Source organism: Anomaloglossus baeobatrachus, chromosome 10 (assembly GCF_048569485.1).
Source record: "Anomaloglossus baeobatrachus isolate aAnoBae1 chromosome 10, aAnoBae1.hap1, whole genome shotgun sequence".
In the NCBI taxonomy this organism is placed as follows: Eukaryota; Metazoa; Chordata; class Amphibia; order Anura; family Aromobatidae; genus Anomaloglossus; species Anomaloglossus baeobatrachus.
Window position 1 is genome coordinate 186,896,627 of NC_134362.1, and position 13,382 is coordinate 186,910,008.

A 13,382-nucleotide genomic window follows, 5' to 3' on the forward strand; every position below is an offset into this window, starting at 1 on the left:
GCACGCACGCTGGGTCCCCAATACAGCCGCACGCACGCACGCTGGGTCCCCAATACAGCCGCACGCACGCACGCACGCTGGGTCCCCAATACAGCCGCACGCACGCACGCTGGGTCCCCAATACAGCCGCACGCACGCTGGGTCCCCAATACAGCCGCACGCACGCTGGGTCCCCAATACAGCCGCACGCACGCTTGCTGGGTCCCCAATACAGCCGCACACGCACGCACGCTGGGTCCCCAATACAGCCGCATGCATGGTCCCCTATACAGATGCACGCACGCAGGGGCCCCAGTACAGATGCATGCATGCACGCTGGGGCCCCAGTACAGATGCATGCACGCACGCACGCTGGGGCCCCAGTACAGATGCATGCTAGCTGGGTCCCCAGTACAGATGCTTGCACGCACACTGGGTCCCCAGTACAGATGCTTGCACGCACACTGGGTCCCCAGTACAGATGCTTGCACGCACACTGGGTCCCCAGTACAGATGCTTGCACGCACACTGGGTCCCCAGTACAGATGCTTGCACGCACACTGGGTCCCCAGTACAGATGCTTGCACGCACACTGGGTCCCCAGTACAGATGCTTGCACGCACACTGGGTCCCCAGTACAGATGCTTGCACGCACACTGGGTCCCCAGTACAGATGCTTGCACGCACACTGGGTCCCCAGTACAGATGCTTGCACGCACACTGGGTCCCCAGTACAGATGCTTGCACGCACACTGGGTCCCCAGTACAGATGCTTGCACGCACACTGGGTCCCCAGTACAGATGCTTGCATGCACACTGGGTCCCCAATATAGCGTTTACCCTATCACCTTCTCAGGCTTCTTGTGCAGTTACTCGTCCTGGAAGGCCGGATGCTCAGGAACCAGTCACTATACACTACATGAAGCCCTCCTGCTGTGGATCTGGCTGCTGACGATGGGTGCAACTGCTGAAGAGGCTGCTTAGAGCTCTGATCCAACCACCTGTGAAGCGTCTAATTGTCTGTCCGGCCCATTAACCTGTCGGAGGAGAGTCAGGAGGCCCTATACGTTGGATTAAGGGTATGTGCGCACGTTGCTTTTTACCTACTTTTTTGCTGCTTTTTCTTCTGCGCTGTTTAATGCCAAAATGGATGTGTTCTTCTATTCAAGCAAAGTCTATGGGAATTTGGGTTTCTTGTTCACACTATGTTGTTCAAACTGCTGCCTTTTTGTGGCAGAACTTTGGTCAAAAACTCAGCTTTGCAGTGCAAAACCCAAATGGCAAAAACAATTGACATGTTGCTTCTTTGAAAAGCTGAGTTTTTGACCAAAGTTCTGCCACAAAAAGGCAGCATTTTGACCAACATAGTGTGAACAAGAAACCCAAATTCCCATAGACTTTGCTTGAATAGAAGAACACATCCATTTTGGCATTAAACAGCGCAGAAGAAAAAGCAGCAAAAAAGCAGGTAAAAAGCAGGTAAAAAGCAACGTGCGCACATACCCTAAAGCCGACCAACCCTGACAATATCAGCTGACAGAGGCCCCTTCTTACATCCATATAAAACCATGCACATGTGGCACGCTCCGGTTTTGACATCCAAGTTTTGTTTTTTACCACGCGTCCGTGTGTACGTTTTAATAATCATGCGCCAGTTGTGGTTTCCAGTCTAGATATAGAAAATTAAAATGACAGAGCTCCTGCTCTACTTTCAGTGTTAGGCCTGTACATGCACGTGCTGGATGTGTTTACACAGACCCATAGACGTCTCGCCCGCGCGGCTGGAAAAAAAAACGGACATGTCTCCGTGTGGTCACAACATGTGAGCGGCGCCATAGGTTATAATCCGTGAAAAAACTGACATGTCTCCGTGTGGTCACACCATGTGAGCGGCGCCATAGGTTATAATCCGTGAAAAAACGGACGGAAGCCTCACGCACATCTGAACGAGGCCTTATACCGTTGTCCGAGCCCGGCTATATTGATGATCTGAGGTCTACGGGCACAATGGAAATCCAACAACCTTGTTGTCAGAGATAAACCATTGCCGGAGGAGACTTCTAGCCGATCTCCCATAGAAAACATGGGAGAACTCAACAGAACCGAGCGTTTCGGGGGAAGATCTGTCAGCTGAACAATCATTAGAGCGACAGCTATGCAATGTGTATGGGGGACATTAGGGGTATGTGGCAATATGAGGCGGGTTTTATAAGTGCATGTTATACTGTGCTGAATAGTATCTTTTTTTTCTCATGCCGATTGAGCATGAGAGAAAAAACAAAAAACACTGCATGTTGCGATCAGCAGCGTATATCGGATCACGCGCACCCATGCAAGTCTATGGGTGCATGGAAAACATTGGACTGCAGTTGGTTGTCATCAGAGTGCAGCAGTATATGCTGAGACAGTGGAGAAATTAAGTTCTCCATCTTCACGTCACCTGATTCTTGCATGCGAGGGAATCAGGCACAGTGAATAACAGTCGGTATCACCGAGCCAAATGTCATTAGCATATAGCATCCGATTCTCTCGCATCTGATGCTATACACTAGTGTGACCCCAGCCTTACACTGCACATAGTAGAGGACTGATGAGGGACCACAGGAAAGAAGTGACCCCCCTTAGAAGTGCTAGTGACCGGCATGTCCCCTCCTAACAGCCAAACCCCCGGGAGGGCATCTGCATCTTGTGTACAGGGTGGAAGGGTCCTATTAGAGCCTACACTTGCACATCTAGGTTGTCTAGATGCATTTGAAGGGTTAATCCCATCCCCCCAAAAAAAAAAAAATCTATTGACTATAATAGGATCCATTAAGTTTATCTCCCAATGTCAGACATCTTACTGGATAAACATCGGCGCATGCCCCCGACACAGATGTGAATGGAGCCTTATATTTGGCCTCTTACCAGGGAGGTCTTCTGCGCCGCCTGCCGAGGGTTCAGCCGGGCCAGCCGGACTTCATACGCCGCCCTGAGCTTCTGGTTCTGTATGGACGCCTCTTCTAGGGGTGTGAGCTCCCTGAGAATAAACAGATCACTACTGAGCCGCTCATTATATGGATGACGATGATGATGATGAGGATGATGTCGGGTTACGCACTTTCTGGACCTCTGGACTTCAGCCGCCCTCAGCATTTGGAAAACCTCTGGTGTGGGAAAGGCTCCGAGCTTCTGAGCCTCATCTGAACAAGCCCGGCGGTGCCCATAGTGGTGACCGGGAGCCACCGAGGTGGATGGGGAAGAGATGGGCGGAGGACTCGTAGGCTCGGGGACTTCAGAAATACGATTTTCCGGTGACTGTAAGTTAACACTCGATTCACCTAAAAGAGAAATTGCAACTTATAATCACCATGAAGGATCTCTGCTGCTGTCAGTGAATAGAAACATGTGCTCCAGCCCTGATCCAGTGATCATACAGCTTTTACGCTCTCCTAAACTGATACATTGTAACAAACCTTTGACTTATGAGATTTAAGTAATTGCATAAACTGACATTTCTAGACCATAATATATATATATATATATATATATATATATTATTATTATTTATTATTATAGCGCCATTTATTCCATGGCACTTTACAGTGAAAGAGGGTAAACGTACAACAATCATTAACAGTACTTAACAGACTGGTATAGGAGGAGAGCGGACCCTGCCCGCGAGGGCTCACAGTCTACAGGGAATGGGTGATGGTACAATAGGTGAGGACAGAGCTGGTCGTGCAGTGGTATACTGGACTGAGGTTATTGTAGGTTGTAGGCTTGTTGGAAGAGGTGGGTCTTGAGGTTCCTCTTGAAGCTTTCCACAGTAGGCGAGCGTCTGATATCCTGAGGTAGAGCGTTCCAGAGTATGGGGGAGGCACGGGAGAAATCTTGTACGCGATTGTGGGAAGAGGAGATAAGAGAGGAGCAGAGAAGGAGATGTTGTGAGGATCTGAGGTTGCGTGCGGGTAGGTACCGGGAGACTAGGTCACAGATGTAGGGAGGAGACAGGTTGTGGATTGCTTTGTATGTCTTGGTTAATGTTTTGAACTGGAGTCGTTGGGCGATGGGAATCCAGTGAAGGGATTGGCAGAGTGGCGCGGCTGGGGAGTAGCGAGGGGAGAGGTGGATTAGGCGGGCCGCAGAGTTTAGGATAGATTGGAGGGGTGCAAGAGTGTTGGAAGGGAGGCCAGAGAGCAGGAGGTTGCAGTAGTCGAGGCGGGAGATGATGAGGGCATGCACTAATGTTTTTGCCGATTCTTGGTTAAGGAAAGCACGGATCCGGGAGATGTTTTTGAGTTGTAATCGGCATGAGGTGAAGAGGGATTGGATGTGTGGCTTGAAGGATAGAGCAGAGTCGAGGGTTACTCCAAGGCAACGAGCTTGTGAGACTGGGGATAGTGAGCAGCCATCAAGTTTGATGGAAAGGCTTGTTGGAGGAGATGAGGGAGGAGGGGGAAAGACAATGAGTTCTGTTTTGTCCATGGTAAGCTTTAGGAATCGTGCAGAGAAGGATGAAATAGCAGACACATTGTGGATTTTTGGTTGTTAGGTAATGTCCGGTTCAGAGAGGTAGATCTGTGTCATCGGCATAGAGATGATACTGGAAGCCGTGGGACTCTATGAGCTGTCCCAGGCCGAAGGTGTAGATGGAGAACAGCAGGGGTCCAAGAACTGAACCTTGGGGGACACCGACAGATAGGGGCGAGATGAGGAAGTGGTGTGAGAATGGGAGACGCTGAAAGTTCGGTCGGTTAGGTATGAAGAAATCCAAGATGGGGCCAAGTCTGTGATGCCCAGAGATGAGAGAATCTGTAGTAGGAGGGAATGGTCTACTGTGTCGAAGGCAGAGGACAGGTCCAGGAGGAGGAGGACAGAGTAGTGTAGAGGGCAGAGGACAGGTCCAGGAGGAGGAGGATAGAGTAGTGTAGAGGGCAGAGGACAGGTCCAGGAGGAGGAGGATAGAGTAGTGTTGCTTGGCTTTGGCGATTAGTAGGTCGTTAGTGACTTTGGTTAGGGCAGTTTCAGTAGAGTGACGTGGTCGGAAGCCAGATTGTAGCTGGTCAAAGAGGGAGCAGGAGGAGAGGTATGAGGACAATTCAAGATGGACATGCTGTTCCAGTAGTTTTGAGGCATAGGGGAGAAGGGATATGGGGCGATAGTTTGACACAGAGGATGGGTAAAGGGAGGGCTTTTTGAGGATGGTTGTAATAGAGGCATGTTTAAAGCATGAAGGGAATTCACCAGTTGTTTGTGATAGGTTGAAGAGATGGGTTAGGGCTGGGGTGAGGACTGCGGTGATGTTGGGGATGAGGTGCGATGGGAGCGGGTCCAGTGCACAGGTGGTTAGATGTGATCTTGAGAGTAGAGTGGAAAGATTGTTTTCTGTCATGGTGGAGAAGCTGGATTTGGAGGAAGAGGGATGAGTAGCTATGATGAGGGGCTGTGGTGATTGTGGGCCAAAGCTTGCTCTGATGTTGTCAATCTTCTGCTTAAAGAAAGAGGCAAAGTCTTCAGCTGAGATGAGAGGAGAGGGAGGTGGTGCTGGAGGACGGAGGAGAGGAGAGGGAGGTGGTGCCGGAGAGGAGAGGGAGGTGGTGCCGGAGGAGAGGAGAGGGAGGTGGTGCCGGAGGACGGAGGAGAGAATTGAAAGTGTTGAATAGCTGTTTAGGGTTGTGAGAGAGAGAAGATATGAGGGATGAGAAGTAGGCTTGTTTTGCAGCAGTGAGTGTGGACTTGAAAGTGATGAGGGACTCTTTATATGCAATGAAGTGCTCAGTGGAATGAGACCTCTTCCATCTGCGCTCAGCAATTCTGGAAGCCTGTCTTAGTTCTTTAGTCTGCCTTGTGTGCCAGGGTTGCCTGTTGATTGTGCGGGTTTTGGTGTGTGTGAGGGGGGCAGATGATTTGAGAGCTGCAGAGATTGTAGTGTTGTATAAAGTGGCAGCAGCATCTGCATCATGTAGAAATGCAATGTCTGTGAGGGGGAGAAGGGACTGAGAAAGGGCGTGTAAATCAATGTGTTTGATATCTCTGCGAGGGTGTGGAAGTTTGTGGAGGGGGGGTTGCATACTTGGAGAAGAGAGGGAAGAGAAAGTGAGTAGGTTGTGGTCAGCCAGGGGGAGAGGTGAGTTAGAGAGGTTAGATAGGGAACAGAGGCGAGTGAAGATGAGGTCCAGCGTGTGGCCATCTTTGTGAGTAGCTGCAGAAGACCATTGGGTGAGGCTGAAGGAGGAAGTAAGTGTTAGAAGTTTGGAGACAGATGAGTGGGAAGTGTCAATGGGGAAATTGAAATCACCCATGATGATGGTGGGGATGTCGGTGGAAAGTAAGTGTAGTAGCCAGGTGGTGAAATGGTCAAAAAAGGCAGTGGCTGGCCCTGGAGGGCGGTAAATGACAGCCAGTTGAAGGTTGGAGGGGGCGTAGATGCGTACGGAGTGCACCTCAAAAGAGGGAAGAGTAACAGAGGGTGGTAGTGGAATTGGTGTAAAGGAGCATTGGTCGGACAGGAGCAAACCAACTCCTCCACCATGCTTGTTACTGGGGCGGGGGGTGTGAGACAGTTGGAGACCGCCATAAGAGAGTACAGCAGGAGAGGCAGTGTCAGAGGGGGTGAGCCAGGAGAGGCGGTGTCAGAGGGGGTGAGCCAGGAGAGGCGGTGTCAGAGGGGGTGAGCCAGGAGAGGCAATGTCAGAGGGGGTGAGCCAGGAGAGGCGGTGTCAGAGGGGGTGAGCCAGGAGAGGCGGTGTCAGAGGGGGTGAGCCAGGAGAGGCGGTGTCAGAGGGGGTGAGCCAGGAGAGGCAGTGTCAGAGGGGGTGAGCCAGGAGAGGCAGTGTCAGAGGGGGTGAGCCAGGAGAGGCAGTGTCAGAGGGGGTGAGCCAGGAGAGGCAGTGTCAGAGGGGGTGAGCCAGGAGAGGCAGTGTCAGAGGGGGTGAGCCAGGAGAGGCAGTGTCAGAGGGGGTGAGCCAGGAGAGGCAGTGTCAGAGGGGGTGAGCCAGGAGAGGCAGTGTCAGAGGGGGTGAGCCAGGAGAGGCAGTGTCAGAGGGGGTGAGCCAGGAGAGGCAGTGTCAGAGGGGGTGAGCCAGGAGAGGCAGTGTCAGAGGGGGTGAGCCAGGAGAGGCAGTGTCAGAGGGGGTGAGCCAGGAGAGGCAGTGTCAGAGGGGGTGAGCCAGGAGAGGCAGTGTCAGAGGGGGTGAGCCAGGAGAGGCAGTGTCAGAGGGGGTGAGCCAGGAGAGGCAGTGTCAGAGGGGGTGAGCCAGGAGAGGCAGTGTCAGAGGGGGTGAGCCAGGAGAGGCAGTGTCAGAGGGGGTGAGCCAGGAGAGGCAGTGTCAGAGGGGGTGAGCCAGGAGAGGCAGTGTCAGAGGGGGTGAGCCAGGAGAGGCAGTGTCAGAGGGGGTGAGCCAGGAGAGGCAGTGTCAGAGGGGGTGAGCCAGGAGAGGCAGTGTCAGAGGGGGTGAGCCAGGAGAGGCAGTGTCAGAGGGGGTGAGCCAGGTTTCTGTGATGGAGAGGAAGGAGAGTTTATTAGTGATGAAAAGATCATGAATGTAGAATAGTTTGTTGCAGACAGAGCGAGCGTTCCATAGAGCTCCTGTTAGTGGGACTGGGGGAGCGGGGGTTGGGTGGATGGGTATGAGGTTTGTGAGGTTGCAGAAATTTGTGTTAGGTTGTTGAAGAGGGTTTGAAGTGACAATAGGGATGTGGTGAGGAGGACCAGGATTTGGAGCAATATCCCCAGCAGTGAGGAGAAGCAGTGAGAGTGTTAGTAAGTGGGAGCAGGAGAGGCCGTGAGATGGACGTGTGTGTCTGGAGACACTGGGTGAAATGTGGAGGAAAATATCTGAGGGGAAGGTGAGATGGGTGGGGAGCATGGAGGGAGAGATGAATAGTATATATATCACTAGCTGTAGCACCCGGCGTTGCCCAGGATAGTAACTGTCTATGTCTCTCCCACAGTCTCTGTCTGTCTCTCTGTCTGTCTCTTTCCCTGTCTGCCTCTTACTCTGTCTGTGCCTATGTCTGTCTGTCTCTATCCATCTAACCAGTGACATCTTATTACCTCACATATAAGCTTCTTATACTATAAATTTCTTTTGTTCCTATAGCAACCAATCACAGCTCCTATTAATGACCTGTAGCATGCTGCTCCATTGGCTTTAATGGAAGTAGTTTTTTTGGAGAGTAACTGTAAAGCGTGGGGTTAAATTTTCCTCTCAAAACATAGTCTATGACGTTCCCTGAGTCACATGAGGCGTCTGTGCAAAATTTCGTGATTGTAAATGCGACAGTGCAAATTCCTTTAGCGGACACATATATATACACACACACACACACACACATACACGCACAGCTTTATATATTAGATATATACATAGAGAGATCAGACGCAGGACTTACCCAGCTTGTCTGCCGTCATCCGTGCCCTCTCCAGACATTGTTCTGCCAACTTCAGCATCTTCTGGGCGTCCGGGCTCAGCGCTTCATTTACTGGTAACAACAGAATTAGGCCTTGGAATAACTTCATTATATCTGATATCAGCGGCTTCCTTTGTGGAAATCTTTTTTTTCTCCGTTTTTAGCTTTGACCACATGATGGCGCTGTTCTACTGACGTCTGATTAGACAGAGGACAACTTACCTTTCTGCTCGGCTTCCTCAGCCAGGATTTGGGAAATTAAATTCACGCCCCTCAAGTACTCAACAAAGGCGTCCTGGGGAAAACAACAAGTAGGAAAATAGGAAAATCGTAAGTGGGGATTCTGCTTATCAGGAGATAGAAGTCAGGAAGACATGGTAGTGCCCGCTCATCACTAGTTACGAGTACTGAGCACCCGAGCATGGTAGTGCCCGCTCATCACTAGTTACGAGTACTGAGCACCCGAGCATGGTAGTGCCCGCTCATCACTAGTTACAAGTACTGAGCACCCGAGCATGGTAGTGCCCGCTCATCACTAGTTACGAGTACTGAGCACCCGAGCATGGTAGTGCCCGCTCATCACTAGTTACGAGTACTGAGCACCCGAACATGGTAGTGCTCGCTCATCACTAGTTACGAGTACTGAGCACCTGAGCATGGTAGTGCCCGCTCATCACTAGTTACGAGTACTGAGCACCCGAACATGGTAGTGCCCGCTCATCACTAGTTACGAGTACTGAGCACCTGAGCATGGTAGTGCCCGCTCATCACTAGTTACGAGTACTGAGCACCTGAGCATGGTAGTGCTCACTCATCACTAGTTACGAGTACTGAGCACCCGAGCATGGTAGTGCCCGCTCATCACTAGTTACGAGTACTGAGCACCCGAGCATGGTAGTGCCCGCTCATCACTAGTTACCAGTACTGACCATCCGAGCATGGTAGTGCCCGTTCATCACTAGTTACAAGTACTGAGCACCCGAGCATGGTAGTGCCCGCTCATCACTAGTTACCAGTACTGACCACCCGAGCATGGTAGTGCTCGTTCATCACTAGTTACGAGTACTGAGCACCCGAGCATGGTAGTGCCCGCTCATCACTAGTTACCAGTACTGACCACCCGAGCATGGTAGTGCTCGTTCATCACTAGTTACGAGTACTGAGCACCCGAGCATGGTAGTGCCCGCTCATCACTAGTTACAAGTACAGAGCACCTGAGCATGGTAGTGCCCGCTCATCACTAGTTACGAGTACTAAGCACCCGAGCATGGTGGTGCCCGCTCATCACTAGTTACGAGTACTAAGCACCCGAGCATGGTGGTGCCCGCTCATCACTAGTTACAAGTACTGAGCACCCGAGCATGGTAGTGCCCGCTCATCACTAGTTACGAGTACTGAGCACCCGAGTATGGTAGTGCCCGCTCATCACTAGTTACGAGTACTGAGCACCCGAACATGGTAGTGCCCGCTCATCACTAGTTACGAGTACTGAGCACCCGAGCATGGTAGTGCCCGCTCATCACTAGTTACGAGTACTGAGCACCCGAGCATGGTAGTGCCCGCTCATCACTAGTTACGAGTACCGAGCACCTGAGCATGGTAGTGCCCGCTCATCACTAGTTATGAGTACTGAGCACCCGAGCATGGTAGTGCCCGCTCATCACTAGTTACCAGTACTGAGCACCCGAGCATGGTAGTGCCGGCTCATTACCAGTTACGAGTACTGAGCACCCGAGCATGGTAGTGCCCGCTCATCATTAGTTACCAGTACTGAGCACCCGAGCATGGTAGTGCCCGCTCATCACTAGTTACGAGTACTGAGCACCCGAGCATGGTAGTGCCCGCTCATCACTAGTTACAAATACTGAGCACCTGAGCATGGTAGTGCCCGCTCATCACTAGTTACGAGTACTGAGCACCTGAGCATGGTAGTGCTCACTCATCACTAGTTACGAGTACTGAGCACCCGAGCATGGTAGTGCCCGCTCATCACTAGTTACGAGTACTGAGCACCCGAGCATGGTAGTGCCCGCTCATCACTAGTTACGAGTACTGAGCACCCGAGCATGGTAGTGCCCGCTCATCACTAGCTACGAGTACTGAGCACCCGAGCATGGTAGTGCCCGCTCATCACTAGTTACGAGTACTGAGCACCCGAGCATGGTAGTGCCCGCTCATCACTAGTTACGAGTACTGAGCACCCGAGCATGGTAGTGCCTGCTCATCACTAGTTACCAGTACTGAGCACCCGAGCATGGTAGTGCCCGCTCATCACTAGTTACGAGTACTGAGCACCCGAGCATGGTAGTGCCCGCTCATCACTAGTTACGAGTACTGAGCACCCGAGCATGGTAGTGCCCACTCATCACTAGTTACCAGTACTGACCACCCGAGCATGGTAGTGCTCGTTCATCACTAGTTACAAGTACTGAGCACCCGAGCATGGTAGTGCCCACTCATCACTAGTTACCAGTACTGACCACCCGAGCATGGTAGTGCTCGTTCATCACTAGTTACGAGTACTGAGCACCCGAGCATGGTAGTGCCCGCTCATCACTAGTTACGAGTACTGAGCACCCGAGCATGGTAGTGCCCGCTCATCACTAGTTACGAGTACTGAGCACCCGAGCATGGTAGTGCCCGCTCATCACTAGTTACCAGTACTGACCACCCGAGCATGGTAGTGCTCGTTCATCACTAGTTACAAGTACTGAGCACCCGAGCATGGTAGTGCCCGCTCATCACTAGTTACCAGTACTGACCACCCGAGCATGGTAGTGCTCGTTCATCACTAGTTACGAGTACTGAGCACCCGAGCATGGTAGTGCCCGCTCATCACTAGTTACCAGTACTGACCACCCGAGCATGGTAGTGCTCGTTCATCACTAGTTACAAGTACTGAGCACCCGAGCATGGTAGTGCCTGCTCATCACTAGTTACCAGTACTGAGCACCCGAGCATGGTAGTGCCCGCTCATCACTAGTTACAAGTACTGAGCACCCGAGCATGGTAGTGCCCACTCATCACTAGTTACGAGTACTGAGCACCCGAGCATGGTAGTGCCCGCTCATCACTAGTTACAAGTACTGAGCACCCGAGCATGGTAGTGTCCGCTCATCACTAGTTACGAGTACTGAGCACCCGAGCATGGTAGTGCCCGCTCATCACTAGTTACAAGTACAGAGCACCTGAGCATGGTAGTGCCCGCTCATCACTAGTTACGAGTACTAAGCACCCGAGCATGGTGGTGCCCGCTCATCACTAGTTACGAGTACTAAGCACCCGAGCATGGTGGTGCCCGCTCATCACTAGTTACAAGTACCGAGCACCCGAGCATGGTAGTGCCCGCTCATCACTAGTTACGAGTACAGAGCCCCCGAGCATGGTAGTGCCCGCTCATCACTAGTTACGAGTACTAAGCACCCGAGCATGGTGGTGCCCGCTCATCACTAGTTACGAGTACTAAGCACCCGAGCATGGTGGTGCCCGCTCATCACTAGTTACAAGTACTGAGCACCCGAGCATGGTAGTGCCCGCTCATCACTAGTTACGAGTACTGAGCACCCGAGCATGGTAGTGCCCGCTCATCACTAGTTACGAGTACCGAGCACCTGAGCATGGTAGTGCCCGCTCATCACTAGTTATGAGTACTGAGCACCCGAGCATGGTAGTGCCCGCTCATCACTAGTTACCAGTACTGAGCACCCGAGCATGGTAGTGCCCGCTCATTACCAGTTACGAGTACTGAGCACCCGAGCATGGTAGTGCCCGCTCATCATTAGTTACCAGTACTGAGCACCCGAGCATGGTAGTGCCCGCTCATCACTAGTTACTAGTACTGAGCACCCGAGCATGGTAGTACCCGCTCATCACTAGTTACAAGTACTGAGCACCCGAGCATGGTAGTGCCCGCTCATCACTAGTTACTAGTACTGAGTACCCGAGCATGGTAGTGCCCGCTCATCACTAGTTACAAGTACTGAGCACCCGAGCATGGTAGTGCCCGCTCATCACTAGTTACGAGTACTGAGCACCCGAACATGGTAGTGCCCGCTCATCACTAGTTACCAGTACTGAGCACCCGAGCATGGTAGTGCCCGCTCATCACTAGTTACGAGTACTGAGCACCCGAGCATGGTAGTGCCCGCTCATCACTAGTTACGAGTACTGAGCACCCGAGCATGGTAGTGCCCGCTCATCACTAGTTACGAGTACTGAGCACCCGAGCATGGTAGTGCCCGCTCATCACTAGTTACGAGTACTGAGCACCCGAGCATGGTAGTGCCCGCTCATCACTAGTTTCGAGTACTGAGCACCCGAGCATGGTAGTGCCCGCTCATCACTAGTTACGAGTACTGAGCACCCGAGCATGGTAGTGCCCGCTCATCACTAGTTACGAGTACTGAGCACCCGAGCATGGTAGTGCCCGCTCATCACTAGTTACGAGTACTGAGCACCCGAGCATGGTAGTGCCCGCTCATCACTAGTTACCAGTACAGAGCACCCGAGCATGGTAGTGCCCGCTCATCACTAGTTACCAGTACTGAGCACCCGAGCATGGTAGTGCCCGCTCATCACTAGTTACCAGTACTGAGCACCCGAGCATGGTAGTGCCCGCTCATCACTAGTTACTAGTACTGAGTACCCGAGCATGGTAGTGCCCGCTCATCACTAGTTACGAGTACTGAGCACCCGAGCATGGTAGTGCCCGCTCATCACTAGTTACCAGTACTGAGCACCCGAGCATGGTAGTGCCCGCTCATCACTAGTTACCAGTACTGAGCACCCGAGCATGGTAGTGCCCGCTCATTACTAGTTACGAGTACTGAGCACCCGAGCATAGTAGTGCCCGCTCATCATTAGTCACGAGTACTGAGCACCCGAGCATGGTAGTGCCCGCTCATCGCTAGTTACTAGTACTGAGCACCTGAGCATGGTAGTGCTCGCTCATCGCTAGTTACCAGTATTGAGCACCCGAGCATGGTAGTGCCCGCTCATCACTAGTTACC

General features: G+C 52.1%; 1 protein-coding gene across 1 annotated transcript in view; it reads right to left on the reverse strand.

Annotated features, from left to right (window-relative positions):
• Positions 1-13,382, reverse strand: part of VPS9D1 (VPS9 domain containing 1) — a 39,566-nt gene that overhangs the window by 18,032 nt on the left and 8,152 nt on the right. Inside the window, exons 2-5 of the mRNA XM_075327030.1 lie at positions 8,596-8,668; positions 8,356-8,445; positions 3,080-3,299; positions 2,887-2,998 (exon numbers count right to left, since the gene is read on the reverse strand). Coding sequence (XP_075183145.1) covers positions 2,887-2,998; positions 3,080-3,299; positions 8,356-8,445; positions 8,596-8,668 — 495 coding nt within the window. The remainder of the gene's footprint in view (positions 1-2,886; positions 2,999-3,079; positions 3,300-8,355; positions 8,446-8,595; positions 8,669-13,382) is intronic.